The 19,527-nt window shown below is 42.7% G+C and overlaps 1 protein-coding gene across 4 annotated transcripts in view; it reads right to left on the reverse strand.

The window, feature by feature from the left end:
* UCKL1 (uridine-cytidine kinase 1 like 1) overlaps nucleotides 1-19,527 on the reverse strand; it is a 317,450-nt gene that overhangs the window by 102,624 nt on the left and 195,299 nt on the right. For all 4 annotated transcript variants that reach the window (XM_085619653.1, XM_085619652.1, XM_085619655.1 and 1 more), the window contains exon 5: nucleotides 1,020-1,091. In XM_085619653.1, coding sequence (XP_085475779.1) covers nucleotides 1,020-1,091 — 72 coding nt within the window. The remainder of the gene's footprint in view (nucleotides 1-1,019; nucleotides 1,092-19,527) is intronic.

A 19,527-nucleotide genomic window follows, 5' to 3' on the forward strand; every position in this document is an offset into this window, starting at 1 on the left:
ATTCAATTCAATTATACCCCAGTTCTAATGTTTAGCAGCATTTCAATTTCAATAGAGTCAAATGCATTCACAATTTATGTAAGTTGAGGTGAAGGAACCTGCTGATGTGAAAAGGCTTGTCCCTGTATCTTAAGCATTCCAGGGGCCGATTCATAACTCACATGCCAGGTGCTTAGTCAAGTGCTTATGCAAGGAGAGGCTGGCTGTCAGTATTTTGTACTGGCCATCCGGCCCTCTCAAAATATGAATGTTCTCTCAATATATACAGGACAGGGATCAGTCCTCCATCAATTCTCAAGAGGGGAATATGCTATTTGTGGGCAACACATCTGTGAATAGACCATGGCAGACCAGGCCCATAGCATTTACATTAGTTAACAGTCCTGGGAAAATTACTTTCCTAAAACAGCCTCCTGGATATTCATTCACTTTTAGGATATATTTTATAAGATTGTGATGTAAAGTCTAAAGTGTATTCAACAAATATTACATTTGCTAGAAATAAAATATTGATTTGCGCTGTTGCGGAATAGTTGCTAAAATTTTAACGTTCCTTAAAATGATGCCAGAATTTATTTATAAAGTAAGACATCTACAATTCTCTTGTTTTGGTGACACAGGGCAGGTGAGAGCAAAGAAGATCAGATTGTTTCTTCTCCAAGCTATAATTTGCTTACGACCATTCCTTGCGTGCTCCCTTTCCACCTGATATTTGACTGTCACTTGCACATCTCAAATGCCTCCTCCACGTCTCACTCCCCAGACATAATTCTCCCTTGCCCCCTCCTTTTTCTACTTCTCTCCCATACACCTATCCCTTCATCTCACAATGCTCCCTTATTTACATTTCTCACCACTTCTCCTACACTTTTCCCTACCCCAAACTGGGGGGTCTCCCTTTCTCACTGTTCTGCCTCACCTTATCCTTCCTCTTTCCCTCTCTCTACAGTTTTGTTTTCTCCCTCTTCAGTCCGTCTCCACCCTGAATGCCTTGCTCTTCCCCACATTCTCCCCGTTACCTTCAGGAGCTCCGGATCTGCAAACGCCATGATACCTTCGAAGATGATCACATTGGCTCCATACAGCGTTTTCTAAAGAGAATAAAATTTGATTAAAAATCCAAACTGTTGATTGCTCAAATGATGGGGCTCTCTGCACCCCTGGCAGAGTATGACATGCCACTGCACCTGGTGCACAATGCTAAAAATCCTACTCGATGGTAGGGAGTGGAGTGCACAATAGGGTATTGTGTCAGTTCAAAGTGGTACGAAAACCAGTATAATTATGATGGTCCCAGAAAATGCACCTAATACTGCAATTCCACATGAACATGACTAGTCAGTGCCAGCAGGTTTAGTACTCAGACTGGGGTACAGAGTTACTCAAGCCTAAACACTGTACTCACATTACACGCCTAGAAATGATCACTGCAGAAGGAAGCCAAGAGTTAAATAGGAAAAGAGGCTGACGTTTCGGCCAACTCCTTCAGGTTAGTACTGCATAGAGCTTCCAGTGGTTACATGGGCACAGAGACTGAACTCTCCTGTTACTCTTAGAGGTGACAGCTGCATAGAGAAGTCAGGGATTGGATGGGCTCCAAGATTCTTCATCAAGGGATCTTTGTTAATATTCTTACACATTACAATGTCTCTGCATATGAGCGAGTTCTGAACTTGGATTCTTGGAACCCGCAGAGTATACTATCAGAATATCGAGTTTAAATATTGTGCTATAATAATATCATAGCCAGAATATTGACCACCAGCCGTGGCTCCTCCACTATGGCGGAGGAACGTGGCCTCCCTGCCAGTTGCCTCAAAACAGCAGGAAAGGAAAAATAAAACAATAATAAACATGTTTTGCTATCGTTTTATTTTTCCTTTTCTACCGAGTCTTTGGGGACGGGGCCACGGGGAACGACAGGCGCAGGAAGAGTGATAATGCACTTTGATCAGTACGCAAGGCGGTGTGGCTGGGCGTGGCAGGCCAGCCAAACCCTCATGCGCACTGAAGCCGTCTTCAACCCAGCTGGGTCGCTGGGTTGGAGACAGCAGGCACAGGCTGCGAGCTCAAATCGTCGACGCTCAGGCCAAGCCTGACGCTGCTCTCATGACATCAGGATTGGCTGCAGTGGAGTCTGGGAGCCTGTGCCTGCAAGAAGAAGAGCAGAAGAGCACGACGCGGCTAGCTGCAGGTGTGTGTTTTTTTTTGTTGTCCCCCCCACCCCTTCTGTCTCACCACTCTTCCACAGCACCAACCGCTACTGTTGACCATAAAAATGTTGTGCAGGTAAGTATATATAAAAAAGGAAAATATTACCCTGCAACCAACTGTAGTGTGGTATATTCACATGGGATGCATACTCTGCCATCTAGTGTTGGACTTGGATGTTTGCAACTTGCTTTTCTTTTCTAGGACGAAGACTACACTGCAATTTATTTCTGCTCATTGGGTGCGTACTGGGAGCGGAGAAGAGTGTCGAAGATAAGTGTACGGTGCACTGCGAAAGGTAAGATGGGAATAAATAGTAAAACATCTCTGATAATCAATGGCTTCCAGGTATGAGGGTAAGATCATATGAATCTACAGCACTACATTCTAAGACCTGATGGTTACAGGGTAAGTAAAAGTTTCGGTCCATAGCATTTGCTGTAGATACACGTGGTCTGCATAGACAGTAAAGCAGTTTGTCCCCTTAGCTGGGGATGCTGGGCTTGAATCTGGTCTCATTTAGTTGAGTCTCTGGATAATATTTCTTGAGTAATTGCCCTCAAACACACCTGTCTAAAGATCAAACCCAATGTTAACAGAGTAATATAACTAATACAAGTTGTTAAAATTATCATTCATTCTAGGCTCAGAAATATTCTACTTACAACTCATGTTTGACTGCTTAAATTGTTCCATTGGCACAGGTGCAATTTGTATCCAGGTTTATTTCCAACTGTCTAGAGATAGTTTCCTTTTTTCTCTGAATGTTCTATTTGGGCTAACTCTGCTTCTCAATAAAACTTTGTCTTAGAAATTTAAGTCTTTAAAGTCTTTAGAGCACTTATAGGCGTTAGACTCCCCACAAGGGGTTGCTGTGCTCAGCAACCAAATTAAAAGGAAGCACCTGATGTCTTTTGAGTTTCACACTTCAAATAAATCGAAGAACACTGCTCAGAAATTATTGTAACATGAATCTGGTCCTTAATCTGTTGCATGCACAGTTCTCAGAAAAAAACATGATTCACTACCCTTGCTTTTGTTTGCTCTTTTCTTTTTGCGGAGTTGAGGTCTCCTCTGAAGGCAACCGCCTTTTCGGAAGGAGAGTTGAATCACTGTGTCAAGTTCTTACTTGGATCCAGGATCAAGGGACAGAGGAGTAGAGGTAAGAGAGAGACTTCCTACCAGCCAGGTTTTACAAAGCCAAGCAAGGGTGTGACTTTTATTGCCAAGGCCAAGCATGGGCATGGCTGTAGGGTGTAGCTTTCACAACCAAAGCGAAGCAAGGGTGTGGCTTTATGGCATGATTTTACCTGACCCAAGGCAAATCCCGTGAGATTTGCCTAGGATGCAGTTCGAAGGTAAACATTGAAATGGAAAGGCTATGGTATCCAAGTGGGGGTTAAGGGGCATTTTGGAAGCAGGTCTCAATTTGCTGAATGAATGTGAGGTTCCCAACCAAGGATGAATATAAATATGGAGTTTGAGATGGTCTAAATACAGCGTTCATATTACAGGCTGCACTGCTCATGACAGTTGGCTTTGCCATAGATGTTTGTATGCATTTAATAATCCATCTCGCAGTGACTGAATTGGAGAAGTGGTGTCCTATGTGGGCTTTGGTAAAAGTTCCAAAACGTTTTTTGTCTGACAGAAGGACTTGATCCTATCAATGTAATACACAACTGCCCTTTAAACACCTCGTTTTGTGTAAGGCTTTTCCCGCAGTGGAGTAAGGACTGTGGGGAAAAAGATGGGCAGCTCAATAGTTAGATTAATGTGAAAAGGTGAGACTAGCTATAGCAGAAATTAACTTACAAGAAGCACCTAAATAAAAAGTGTTACCCTATGGTTAAAGCCTGTAACTCACTGATGTGTCTGAAAGAGGTGACTCTAATCAGAAGGCCACTTTCTTTGACAAAAACTTTAGATCACGGGAGTGGGGTGGTTGAAATGGCGGACCCATAAGACGCATGAGAACTACTGTCCAACTAATGAATGATTTTAGTGTCCTCATCCAAACAGCAATGTTTGGTAAAAATGTAGACTGATCTCCATGTAGCAGCCTTACAAATTTCAGAACGAGAAACACATCACAGCCAAGCCGCAGTAGCAGCGTTTCCTCTTGTAGAATGTACCGTTGATCTACCAGCTAAAGGCTTACCAGGTAAATAGCCTGTTGCTAACTATGCCGGATACTATCCATCTTGCAATAGTTGGCTTTGTGAAAGCCATCACAGACCGACGATAACTATAGCCTACAAATAAATCATTAGATTTGCATACAGCTTTGGTCTTATATACAATTATAACACTCTTATAAAGAGTGTAACGTTCTTTCTGCTGTAGTGGAAAGGTTAAACAAGTTACTTCAGTAACTATCTTTCCAGTCGATTCCTCACCGTGTGAAGCACTGCCTCTGAATGCCCGTAGGTGGCGCCGACTTCGTTTCACTCTGGAAATGATGAATGAAGCTGCATATAAGCAACAGCCATCCACGCAGATGTCAGTTTCTTTCGGAAGCTTGTGTTAGCAGTAAGATTTGGTGCCCATCAGCAGACTGGAATAACCAATGTGCAGATGCCTAAACCGGGGCATTTAAACTTGGAAAAGGGAGACCACTCCATAGAACAGGGAGGTGGTAGGACAGTGAGGAATATGTGCATCCACCAGAAAAAGCATTTACCTAAAGTTAAGTAATTTGTCCTTCTGAAGGATACTCTCATTATGAATATACCAAAGCAATTCCTTCAAAGGTGGTGGAACTGTGGAATGGTTCAAAAAGTCCTGTACGACCAAATGGGCAAAATGCCCTCTGGCTGTCAAGGCAGTAATGAACGTGTGATCTGATGTCTATATAGCAGCCTGACAGATACCCAGGACAGTCACCCTGCGTGCAAATTCAGTGGTAGCAGCCTTAGTTCTAGTAGAATGAGCCCTCAGGCCTTCTGGAAGCCTCTTCTTAGCCAATAAGTAGCAAATCTTATTACGAGAGCCATCCACTGGGAGATGGTCTATACACATGAGGAAGTGAGGACCAAATTCAAGTCCTACTGCGGCATCACAAAGGGCTTTCGCAGAAACATTTGTTGCAAACCTTTTAGAAAATGCATCACAATGAGTGATTTGAACAAGACTGGGTGGTCTGGCAAATGTAAAAGGGCAGAAAGACCGAACAAATTACCTTTAACAGTGCCCACACCAAGCCCTTGGTGTGAAAGACAAAGCAAACAGAAATGCATCTGACAATTTGACTGCAACAGGTAAGTCTGACGGGTGCCAAGCCACAAACTTATACCAGCGTCCATCATACACTGATTCCATGTCCGGGTGTCTGACAGCCAGGATTACTTCAACAACTTCATGAGGAAGGCCAACGTTGATCAACTGCTGCCGCTCAATTTAAACATGAAGGTGCAGAATCCACATGTGCAAGTGTAAGACCATTTTCTGCTGCTGCAAGTGGCATGATGCTTAGGCCCACAAGTTCCAGATACTAGACTCTTCGGACCCCCAATTGGAGCCACCAATCTGATTTGGGCCCTGTCGTTCCTGATCTTCAGAACTCAGGGCAGGAGAGGTAGTGGCAAAGAGGTGTACATAAGTCCCCTGCTCCACTACATGCAGAACGAGTCTCCGAGGGAGAGTCTTCTTGGGAACTCCAACAAGCAAAAGTGTTGGCACTGTGCATTCTCACTGGGGTGAAAAGATCGAACCAGGGATAGTTCCATTGCTGGAAGACACCCTGCACCCTATCCAGGTGTAACAGTCATTCGTACACTAGGCGTTGGCGGCTGTGTTTGTCGACCCGGCTGTTTATAGATCTCGCCAGCCGGTGGAACTACAGGGAAAGTCCCTGACTGTTCATCCAGTTCCAGAGGCCCAGGGCTTTCTGGCACAGGATCCAAGACTCCACCCATCCTCCTAGTTGCATTTCCAGATAGCAGTGGTGTTGTGAGCACCTAAATCAGCCTGACTTTAATGGTCGGCAGCAAGGCCTTCAATACTAAGCAAAACACCTTTAGCTCTCACAGAATTATTCGGAGGCAGGACTCCACCAGTGATCAGAGTCCGCTCCCAAATGGCCTCCCAAACCCAGTAGTGATAGGTCTGTCAATTCAATTCAATTCAAAAGACCTTTATTCGAATTACTTGAATTCATAAAAGTACAGACATAAAAACAATTCATCATTACAATATACAACACAATATCTCTAAAAATTTTATAAGGAACTAAAACAACAATCTTTCAAGGATTTTCCATCATATTGCGTACACGGATTATTAGTCTTAAAAAGGTGCTAGTACGAAAAATCAGTTCCTCACAGTCCAGGGAGAGTAACATTTGACAAGACTCCATAAGAGAAAGGGGTTTGAGTTTTCTAAAATAGGGTGTTAAAAACCAGTTGATATATTTTAAGTAAAATTTACAAAAGAATAAAAAGTGCAACTCATTCTGCTTACTGGTGCTATCACAGGGGCACGGGTTACGGTCGATAATTAAATTGTAACCCAAAGGGAAACCCAGCATGAATTTTATGGAACCGGCCCTTAATCGAAATAACAGAGACCTCTCCCAACTAGTCATAGGTAGAGTAAGATAAAGTGGGAGAGGTTGCCTGGGCAGGTCATTCTCAATATATCTAATAACCGTAGCTTTCAATGTTTCCCTTTCCAGCCGTTCTGCCTCATAAAGTGCATATAGTGCTTGTCTGACCTCTACCTTGTCTTGACATCCAATACTGGAGGGATCTACAAAGAGATCACCTTTATTCACAGCGCTTAATGATTTTGAAACTCCCGCTAACCATGGGATTAAAAGCCCATGATCACATTTAAGACAGTCTTTGATTATGTCTTGTGTTAGCGAGGCTGCATTATTCCTCCAAATTCTCAACCAGAATAAAACTGGTCTACTTCTGATGAAATCACAAACATAAGGGAGGTTTAGCTCTTTGTGGCAGATAAATTCAGAGGACGAAATTGGGGCACCCAAAACTTTTCTGCAAAAACGTGTCTCTTCTCGTTGGATGCCGGGATTTTTTGCAGTAGCCCAAACTTCGGCCCCATAGGTGGCAACAGGAACGCACTGTAATTTAAAAAATTTTAAAATAGCACTGGTTGCACCTAATTTCTTAGGGCGTGGGAGACTCAATATTGAGTTAATGGCCTTCGAGAACTTGCTCGTGGCGTGGGCGGAATGCCCACTCCACGAGTTGTTCGCAGCGAAGGCCACCCCTAGATATATAAAAGAATTTACGGAGTCAAGTTTGTCAGACCCGATATGGATAGTGTTAAGTTTCCGTTTACCAGGTCCGCATGACATAACAAAGGATTTTTTAAAGTTCACACGCAGGTCCAAGCCCTCCATATGATGTACAAAATTTTCCACAAGCACACGGAGGGCATTAGGGGTGCGGCCCATAAGGACCGCATCATCTGCGTATAATAGAACTGGCAAGGGGTGCCCCTGGATAGTTGGGACATCTCTGGTTACTTGTTTTAGGGCCTTTGCTATGCCATTAATATAAACGATGAACAACAGGGGTGCTAAGACGCACCCCTGTCTGACCCCCCTGCCAATTTTTATAGCACCAGAGACTTCTCCTCCTGACCCAATCCTGACTTGTGCCCTAAGATCGGTATGGAGATATGCCAGGAAGTGTACTAAGGGCTCGTCCAATCCATAACTGAGAAGCATTGACCACAGTTTAGATCTGTTTACCAGGTCAAATGCGGATGAAAGATCCATGAAAGCGAGATATATAGGAGAGGATCGGGCAACGGTATACTTATCAATTATTAATTTTAAATTCAAACATTGTTCGACCGTGCCCACCCCACTCCTAAATCCCATCTGACATGGATCCAATAGGTCAGAATCTTCAGCCCACTCTACCACCCTATTGTAAATAACTCGCCCAAGTATTTTTAGAGTATTGTCTAAAAGCGAAATTGGTCGGTAGTTTGCTGGGTCTGACCTATCGCCCTTTTTATAGATTGGAACAATAATACTAAGGGACCATGTCTCAGGGATGGATGCTCGTGTCATACTGTTAAAAACGTTATATAAAATTGGTGCCCATAGGTCTGTGCTGTGTTTTATAAAATCTATCGGTAGGCCGTCTGGGCCGGGGGCCTTATTGCCTAGGCTCTCTCTAATGGCTGTCGTCACCTCAGGGAGATCAAACCGTAAGTCTCCCAACTGTTTCAAATCCAAGGTAATTATTTCTTCAGCGGGAGCAGCATAAATGTTGGAGAAGTGGGCTTCCCAGGTAGGGCCAGTTATATTGCAGCCAATAGGGGATACATTTTTACCCATATCGCGCATTTTCCTAACAGCGGGCCAGAATTGCCCGCTGCTCTTTAAATTGGCGCTATCAACCAGGGCCTCCCACTGTTCCATCAGAAGTGCCGCCTTCCTTTCAGCTATTTTTTGTTTGTAAAATTTTCTAGCTGTTTGTACCTCCGCTGTGTTCCTCGGTTTCGTGGTTAGTGCCCTACGTAATTCCCTATTTGCCATAGAGCAAGCCGAATCGAACCATCTAGGGTCCTTCGTCTCAGGGAGTATAGGGACTAACAAATAATTTTTAATTGCCACGCATAATTTCCCAAAATCGGCGACTATTCTGTGACAATCTTCATCCATTGATAAACAGGAGTTTACCAATGCTAGGTGATCATTCTTCACGTGGTCAAGTAGGGCTTCACAGTCAATTCTCCTCCATTTAAGACGGAGACCGTCACCCGATGGCGTGATATCTCTTGCGCCATTGAATTTAGCGTATATTGGGCTGGGGCCCAAGTACAAGGTGACTGTAAGAGGGTTATGATCTCCATATAGGGTCTCTACCACATTTGAGTCAGTAACACAGTCTGTTAAGTGGGGGGATGTGAAAATAAAATCAATCGTTGAATGATAGGTCTGTCAATTCGGGATGGGGTAGGGATGAGGGTTCCACCATTGGTCCAATTGCGGTCAAGCAGCCACCACTGAAGATCTTTTGCAGTCTCCTCTGGATGAAATCCGTCAGGTTCCCCTGGTGTTGGGCCCAGTTAGACTTCAGATGCCACTGCACAGCCTACATATGCCATGAAGCATGGTTGGCAAGCAGGTCAAAAAGCCTCAGAGCCTCAAATCCTCACCGAGACCCAGGCTGACACACTGGGATCACAGCCTGAATGTCCTGGACTTGTTGGTCCGGAGGAAACGCATGAAAGAGTACAGTATCCAGGACTGCTTAGGTGAAGTAGAAGTGAATGGCTTCTCAAAAGGAAGTGGCTGACCCTGCCTCCTAGCAGATGTCTGTGTGCCACTAAGTGCGCACTAAAGAGGTTTTGAGGTTGTTGCCAGAGGGGTGAGGGCTTGGGATGTATGCTGCCTCTGATGGCCTGGTTGTTTTCTGTTGGGCCCACGGCCCAAACTTGAATGGGCTGAGAGGCCTGTTGTGCAGGTGGCGGGCCTGACGCTGTCGATACACCAAGCTCCTGGCATATCCCCCAAAAGGACAAAGTTGTTGGGAAGTGGATTGCTGGACTGGTGCACAAGGGCCCAAAAACATGCTGTGCCTTCTCTCTACTTAAAATGCTCCTGGGACAAGTCTGCCATTTCGCTAAACAGGCAGGTACTGCTGAAGAGCATGTTAATGAAGGATGCCTGCATGTCCCATGAGAAGACTGTGCATCTAATTCATGCATTGTCCCAATAGCCCTTCCTAGACAATCTATGGCATCTAGACGCAGGCAGATGACGACCTTAGCCACATCCTGGCCATCCTGAATGGTTTAGGACGATAAGATCTCACCAACCATGTCCCAAAGTGTGTGGGTGTAACGTCCAAGATGGCAGCTAATGTGGACCATCCTCAAGGCAATGCTGGCCAAGGAGAACATACATTCGCAAAACATTTCAATACTTTTTTTGTACGTTTGAACTTATCTTCATCATAAGGGCTGGCAAACTTTTCCCCATCCTCTCTATTGTCGACTCCATATGGGTGGCTCTGGTTGGAGTCTGAGTTAAAACATATGGGTATTGTCTGTGCGCAAATGCAGTATAAATGTATAGGGTTGGGGTCTGAGGAACTGAATACTGACTACACCACATCAGGATCTGGGCATAGCTTCCATCTAGGCTGAAATGAATTTAGCTCAGAGTCAGCTCCTCTTATGGTACTGACGGGGCCAGCATCAAAGTCTGCGGGACCTGCTCAGAGTCCGGGCCAAATCCGAATTTGTCACCAACATTGGTGTGGTACCCAAAGCAGGCTGCACTGAGGGCAAACCTGTTGGCAGTAAACTGACTGCAGATGCTTATGAATCCTGGGGCCCGAAGGCATGCCAGAGGGAGCCGAAAGTGTGTTAAAGATGTGCAGCATGGCCTCTTGAAAGGCTATAACTTTCTGTGATATTGCCAACGGGCCCCGGAACTTGGGGGACATAGGGACTAAAGACGGGTTCGGCTCTTCAGTAGAACAGGAACAAGACCTGGAGACATGGTGATGTCTTTGCACCTTCTCTGGAGGAGAGTAGCAGGAAGGGGCTGAATCACGCTACGCTTAGACTTCTTTTGTTACCCAAAGATTTCAACTGCAAAGATGATCTGCTGCGGGAATGACTATGGAGCGGGAGAAAGAGAAGGTTCGCACTCTCAACAGGACCAGCAAGAAGTCTTGCAGTGCTTCGCCACGTAAAGCATTGCCTGAGGTTCACAAATGGCCTCCGGATTGCTCTGGGAGCAATCATTGTGCACCAAGCCCAATCACCAGAGAGCCACCTTGTGAGGATCTGTCACTGACATTTCTTTATGACAGTCCTTACAAGGCTTAAACCCTGTAATATTAGGGGGTGACATGTTTCCTTGTAGATTGGAAAAGTTTGAGGGAAAAAAAATCATTTAATAAACTGAAGAAAAGAGCTCTAGATCCAAGTCTAGAGATGCAGAAAGAATGGAACGGACATCAGCGCACATGGGTGGTGCTTATATGCGGCTCCGTTCATCACTTCAAGAGAGAAACAAAGTTGGTGTGGAGCTGCATGGTGGCACCTTATGGCACGCAGGAGCACTGTTTTTTGAGTTTTCAGATCCAATGTGGGGCCTGGGAATATTCACAAAGTGAGAACTCTGCAGTTAGAGTATCGATAAGAAACTAAAAAAGCACCATGGAAGTGAGATAGTCGAATATATGACGTTACATCGCGGTGTTTACACCGCGATGCCTTTACAACGCAGGCATTACAACGCAAGTCGTAACAACGACTTGCGCTGGAGGGCGCTGGATTTCGGAATAGTATGATTTACTATTCCAACTCCAGTCTACGTACAGTAGGGAAGGTGTTGGAACAGTAAATCATACTATTCCTTAGGTTAGAGCGCCATCCAGCGGAAGTCATTGTATTGACTTACGTTGTAATACCCGCGTTGTAAAGGTATTGCGGTGTAAACACCGCTGTGTAAACAATGTTTCCCGAGATAGTCTCTTTGATATGGAAATCAGGAAAAATGTGGGCGTTTCCTCGACATGTCCCTATTGTAATAAAAGACTGTGTATGGTTCAGTTACAGACCATGCTAACAATTCACTTACTGTTCTAGCCGAAGTGATTGCAACTAAAAAAGCTACTTTCCAAGAAAGGTATATTAAAGCCTTATAGATAGGCTCGAAAGGTGAAGCCCTTAATTTAGATGACACTAAATTGAGTTCACCTGGAGAAAAAGGCTGTCGTCTTGGAGGGTATATTTTCTTCAGTACTTCAAGAAAATATTTGACCCTTGGGACTGTGAAGATGGATCTCTGGTTTGGTTCTTTTCTGTAAGCTGTGGTGGAAGCCGGATTTTGCCAGGTGGAGAAAATAAGTTATGATGATATCTTCCTGGCATTAAATAGGATCATGATTTTTTTGTATATATCAGATTAACCCGTTTCCATTTAAAACTGTAAGAAGCTCCTTTGGAAAGTCGTTTAGCTTCTAGTATGCTCATTCATTCCTGGGACCGACCTAAGTGTCCATATTGCTGGATCTTAGAAGACATGCAGCCAAATTCAGCGATTGAAAATTTGGATGATGAGCCTTCATTTGTATTCTCGATAACAGATTCGGTCTTCACTGCAACTTACTGCGTTGTGTTATTGAAAGATGAAGAAGGTCTGGACAGCACCACTGCCTAGCCACTCTGGGGCAATAGCTATTACTTACAAATTGCACGCTTCAGTTTCATTAATAACTGATGGAATCACAGGGAACGGAGGAAATGTGTTCAACTAATTCATCAAAGGGCATCGCCCAGCGACCCTAGGTCCCAGACTCAATACAAAGCTTTGGCATTTTACACTGTTGTGAACAGGTCTATCAAAGGCTATCCCCAGTTGAGAAAATTTTTGAGTATGTCATAGTTTATTTCGCACTTGTGGTTTTCAATGTAAAATCTGCTTGACAGCTTTGTAGCCCTGAGAGTTGCACAGCTGAATGCTCAGATTCCTCACCAGAAGGCATTGCCAAGTCCCTTAGGCCTCCAGGAATAGAATCTTTAACCTGATGCCACCTTGTTTGTTCAGATAATACGTAGTGGTCATGTTGTCCATACAAACCAGCAACTTTGTTTGATGTGAATGATGGCAGCAAAGCTTTTAAAGAAAGATGTACCACTTTGACCTCTTGTACCTTTATATGATAAAGTTATTTATTCTTCGACCACAGACCCCAATTAGTTAAACTTTGGAAGTGAGCTCACCAGCCCATCAGGGATGCATTCACCACTGTGGTCTGAGAAGGTACGCTCTGGTGAAAAGTAATTTCTTTCAAACAGTGCTTTGCTTCGCATGACCAGTTAACTAATTATCTGGCATGAGGTGTCAGTTGCAATCTGTTGTACCAACTGCCCTGACCCCGAATCAATTGGTGTTTGATGCACTGTTGGCAAGGTCTCAACAAGAACCGTGCATTGGCTACTAGAAAAACTGCATAAAGCCTTTGACCCCATAATGCATGACATCTGTTGCACCATTGTCTAGAACCTGGAAGGGAGCAATAGTTGATTTCCCGTAATTGACTTGAAGGCCTAGTCAATTGAGAAGGGTTGTAGTGGTGTTGAAATCCTTTTGCGCTTCCTTTGGCAACTGTGCCTTTATTAGCCAATCATCTAGGTATGGCTATATCAAAACCTGTTTTCTTAAAGGAGCTGCTACAACTGTCATGCATTCTGAAAATGTCTGGCAAGCCGACTTCAGCACGAAGGGCAGTACTTTGAATCAATAATAGGCTTTTCCAACTGTAAATCTTAGGAATTTTGGGTGCTTTTCAATTATAGGGATAGGAAAGTAGGTGTCTTGCAAATCCAACAAACACATCCAATCTACTTTTAAGAGGTGTGTGTAAATTTGATGTAGGGTTAACATCAGGAACTTTTGTCTTTTAATATATTTGCTGGCTAGTCTCACGTGGGTTGAAATTCTTTCTTAGGACGATTTTGTTGGGAACCAAAAATTACCTTGAACAAAATACCTTTTCGCAGTGTATTGGAGGAACTAGATCTACTGCATGTTTTTGTAGGAAAGGAGGTGCAGCTGATTTTTTGGCCCACTTTTTGGTAAAACTGTTGGTGGTGGGCAATTGAATTGCATTGTGTATCCTCTTTCGATGATTTGTAAGACCCACTTGTCTGAAGAATTTTTTTTCGACTCCAGGTATTTTGATACATGTCCTCTTACTGAAATGGCAAACAGAAGAAAGAAGGTGGGCCTTTCATTGCCTAAATTGATTTCTTGATTTTCCCCGAAGAGGAAGATTGTTGTTCCTGCTGTTGGCCTCTTTCTACAGCAGATTGGGTCGTGGTGAATAAGTTAAGTGCTTGTGGTAATAATCTTTTTAATGGATACTCTATCTACCTTTAAAATTTTTACCTGTAGAACAACTCACAGATATCTAGATCCTGACACTTCAAAGCTGTTAAGCCGGTGGTAGAGGACGCTTGACTCTGTCGGTGTCAGAATAGACCTTTGTCAGTGTCATAGAGGATTTAAAGCACCCGCCACGGCGCAACAATGTCAGTTTCCATCCATGTTTTTCAAGTCTTGACACTGATGATTGACATTGACTGATGAAGTATATATTGGGATCTTATTAACTTTCCCTATAACTCATCAATCAAACTGGGACGCGGGCAGGTCGGTGAGGAATCTTTAGGCAGACAGAGTATCCACCAGAAAGATTGTAACCCGCTGTAAGTAACTTGTTTCCTGATGGATACGTCTACCTTTAGATTCCTCACCTGCAGAACATATTTCATAGCAATACTCTGTTCAGGAAGTGAGATGATGGTTGGTTAGATGAGTAAATCCTGCAGAATGGACCTGGCAAAGTCCTCCTCCCTACGCACCTTCGATTCCAGATGAAGTTGTGCAAAGAAACTTAAGTTGCTGCCTTACAGATTTATGCAATTGGGACTCCCTCTGGCAAGTGCAGAAGTGGTCGACTTAGCCCTGGTGGAAAGAGATCTGATCTCTTCAGCAGACTCCTTCTTGGCTATGACGTAGCAGGTGTTGATGTAGAGGATGATCCAACATGAGAGAGTCCTCTTTTGCACCGTGTACCTTTCTTGCCACCACAGTACCCGAAAAACAGATGGTCATCAGATCTGAAATCCTTGGTGCAGTTCAAGTAGTAGTTAAACGCCTGCATAGGATCTAACCAATTTAACCATTCCTCCTCCTTCGTAGGATGAGGGTGAGGCTAACAGGTTGGAAGAGTGATGGATTGACCAAGATCGAAAGGAGTCGCCACCTTATGAAGGAAAGCCGCTTTATCTAGAAAGAAGGTAGCAAAGGGAGGGCGACAGCTAATGGCTTGCAGCTCATAACCCTTCTAGCAGAAGTGATAGCAACCAAAACACAGTTTTGATGGTTAACACATGTAGAGGACAACTGTGAAGGGTCTCAAACGGAGTCCCTATCAAAAATGTGAGAACTAGATTCAAAGCCCACTGAGAAACCGCAAAGGGAGTAGGAGAAAACATATTTGTTAAACTCTTGAAGAAGCACATCACAACAGGTAATTTAAACCCCGACAACTAGTCCAGTAGGCAGGGAATGCAGACAAGATACCATTTCACAGTGCCAACAGCGCAACCCTTCTGAGCAAGGGAAAGCTCTAATTAAAGCACCTACGACAACTTGGCCTGCAAAGGGTCTACACCATTGTCTGCAACCCATGCAACAAACGTGACCCATCTGCTAGCAAAAAAAGAGATTTAGTGGAATGGTGATGCGCTGCCAAGATTACATTGGCCATCTCTGGTGGCAGCTGTAAGGAGCTCAATTGTTCCCACTCAATCTCCAAGCATACTGGGACTGTTCCCCAAACCCCATATTAAAACTATCACCTCCAAATTAGCAGACCTCGCTCTTATACTGCTGGAAGCCCCCCACAGACCCTCCACTACTGGGTTGGAGACGGGAACTTACTAAGTGGGCAGAGTGTGAGAGTGCCAACATAACACTGTAGGTACAGAGATGACAGGGCAGCCCTGAACATTCACATGCATGGGAACGGATCACGACTGACTGCCTGATTTAGAGGTTTAAACGAAAGTGCATGAAGAGAAACTCCTTCCTGCTGGTGTGAACACTGTAAAAACAGCAAACAGGTTGATAAACACTTTAAACCAATGTGTAAGTTCAATTGTCAAGGCTCGTGCAATATTCAGTATTTCAAAGCTTTTTATTGCATTTTATCCATGCCAATAAAGTTCAGTTAGAATCCAAATATTATGAAGAAATAAACGTCATCTATAGCTGACATAAGTTCATCAAAACCCAATGCATTTCGGGTCAAGTCCAGACCCTTCGTCAGGGGTAATTAATCCATGCTACAAAAAACAAACAAAAGAAGCAATTCAACTACATTGTCCTCATGTCTAAATTCATCATGGTATGCAACAATAGTAACTATAACTAATGATGAACATATAAGTGCAAATAGATAAACCTTTCACTAAGGCGTGCCAACAAATGTTCACATGCTTTCTGAGAATGTGTAAAGATAAAAAGAAGAGCGTTAGGTGAAACAAAGCATGACTAATAAAGATCACGTGGTAGAAAAAAACGGTTGCTGAAATGTTGAAAAAGTTACGAAGTGTCTAAAGAGTAAAGTGATCTTGACTCAGGTTCCATCCGACTCATTACTGTACGCTTAAACTACAAACTGTCACCTCACCAAGTGTATAAAAGTTTCGCGCCGAAATAAACAAAGATACGCTAAGATTTTAAAGCCGCGCGTTAGCAAACTCACCAAGTGTGGGGATTGTGCATGGCTGCTCAGCTAAAGACGTGTGCGTAACGTAAACAGCGTAACCCTTTAAGAAACCCAAGTCAGTGAAAATAGAAAAAGGATCACCATGAAAAGTGCTAAACATAGAAAACATACTTAAATGAGACGAATACGATAGAGTTATCTAGAAAACATGGTCTGACAGCCTTAATTCACATGAATGTTATTGAACATCAAAGATTTAACCAATGTTGTACAAACGTATGAAGAATTGTTGTTCAGATCTGTCACATACTAGTTCTATTTATAAAAAACAACTATATTCGATCCTGTCATTCAAACCCGTCGGTTGGAGGGATTGTAATTTTTTAGTCCCAAAAAATTCAGAACGTGCTAATGATTTAGCAGGATCGTACTCTCCTGTAGGTTTTTGCGCTTCTAGGATGGTGAAACGTAGTTGCGCAATATTATGTCTTGCTTCTTTCCAATGAATTGCAACTGATGATTTCTCATTCATCAAGCGAATGTTGCTCTTGTGTTCGCCTATTCGTGTCTTTACTTTTCTTTCAGTACGACCTACATAAATCTTGTCACACGGACATTTCAAAGCATAAATCACGTTCATGGTGTCACAAGTGCTTGAATGCTTTAGTTTGATTTTATATCCTTTGGTCGGATGAGAAAAGAAAGCACCTGTCATTACGTTGTTGCAATGAATACAATTCATGCATTTTTGCATGCCTTTGAATGTCTTTTTGGAAATCGTTGATGGTTTAGACAATAGTTCTTTAAGGTTCTTGGATCTTTGCATGGCGAAAATCGGAGGCTGCGGAAAGAGATGAATGAGATCAGGTTCAGTTTTTATGATATCCCAATGTTTTATGATGGTTGATTTAATCAATGTCGACTGAGTTGAATGTTTCAAAACACAAACTGGACAATTGGTTTGCAGTTTCTCTGTGGGTTTCAATAAATCAGTACGATCTATGGTTTCCAATCTCAGACAAGTTTGTTCAAGAATGTGGTTAGGGTACCCTCTATCTCGAAATCTGTTAGAGAATTTGTGGATGATGTCACTAGTGTCTTGTGGATCAGAAGTTATTCTCTTGAGCCGAATGAATTGAGAATATGGCAAATGTTTTTTAAGCGCAAATTGATGGAAGCTGCTGAAATGCAAACTGTTGTTCCTGTCTGTGGCTTTGATGTATACATTGGTTTTGATATGCCCTTCCTGAATTTGTATCGATACATCCAAAAAATTGATTTGAGATTTATTGATCAAATGGGTGAATTTGATGCGATCATGAATGTGATTGAGATCACCAATGTAGTCTTCCAGGAGCTTCGGATCACCTTTCCAAATTATCAATATGTCATCAATATAGCGCTTATATAAAATCAGATGTTGAGACCATGTTGCATTGTTCAAAATGTGTTCATGTTCAAATTTGGACATAAAGATATTGGCATACGAGGGTGCCCCCGTAAATCCCATCGATGTACCGGTGTTTTGAGCATAAAATGTGCCTTTCCATTCAAAATAACTATGGAATAATGCAAAATGAAGCAATTCTAAAAGAAAGATCTTTTCTGCCTTGATGTCACTGTTCTGCAATAAGGCCCATTCAATAGCATCTAATCCATCTTTGTGTGGTATGGATGTATACAAGGCGGTAAAATCCACTGTCCAAATTTGAACATGAACACATTTTGAACAATGCAACATGGTCTCAACATCTGATTGGTGATCTCAATCACATTCATGATCGCATCAAATTCACCCATTTGATCAATAAATCTCAAATCAATTTTTTGGATGTATCGATACAAATTCAGGAAGGGCATATCAAAACCAATGTATACATCAAAGCCACAGACAGGAACAACAGTTTGCATTTCAGCAGCTTCCATCAATTTGCGCTTAAAAAACATTTGCCATATTCTCAATTCATTCGGCTCAAGAGAATAACTTCTGATCCACAAGACACTAGTGACATCATCCACAAATTCTCTAACAGATTTCGAGATAGAGGGTACCCTAACCACATTCTTGAACAAACTTGTCTGAGATTGGAAACCATAGATCGTACTGATTTATTGAAACCCACAGAGAAACTGCAAACCAATCGTCCAGTTTGTGTTTTGAAACATTCAACTCAGTCGACATTGATTAAATCAACCATCATAAAACATTGGGATATCATAAAAACTGAACCTGATCTCATTCATCTCTTTCCGCAGCCTCCGATTTTCGCCATGCAAAGATCCAAGAACCTTAAAGATCTATTGTCTAAACCATCAACGATTTCCAAAAAGACATTCAAAGGCATGCAAAAATGCATGAATTGTATTCATTGCAACAACGTAATGACAGGTGCTTTCTTTTCTCATCCGACCAAAGGATATAAAATCAAACAACAGCATTCAAGCACTTGTGACACCATGAACGTGATTTATGCTTTGAAATGTCTGTGTGACAAGATTTATGTAGGTCGTACTGAAAGAAAAGTAAAGACACGAATAGGCGAACACAAGAGCAACATTCGCTTGATGAATGAGAAATCATCAGTTGCAATTCATTGGAAAGAAGCAAGACATAATATTGCGCAACTACGTTTCACCATCCTAGAAGCGCAAAAACCTACAGGAGAGTACGATCCTGCTAAATCATTAGCACGTTCTGAATTTTTTTGGACTAAAAAATTACAATCCCTCCAACCGACGGGATTGAATGACAGGATCGAATATAGTTGTTTTTTATAAATAGAACTAGTATGTGACAGATCTGAACAACAATTCTTCATACGTTTGTACAACATTGGTTAAATCTTTGATGTTCAATAACATTCATGTGAATTAAGGCTGTCAGACCATGTTTTCTAGATAACTCTATCGTATTCGTCTCATTTAAGTATGTTTTCTATGTTTAGCACTTTTCATGGTGATCCTTTTTCTATTTTCACTGACTTGGGTTTCTTAAAGGGTTACGCTGTTTACGTTACGCACACGTCTTTAGCTGAGCAGCCATGCACAATCCCCACACTTGGTGAGTTTG

Source organism: Triturus cristatus, chromosome 7 (genome assembly GCF_964204655.1).
Source record: "Triturus cristatus chromosome 7, aTriCri1.1, whole genome shotgun sequence".
NCBI classification, from domain to species: Eukaryota; Metazoa; Chordata; class Amphibia; order Caudata; family Salamandridae; genus Triturus; species Triturus cristatus.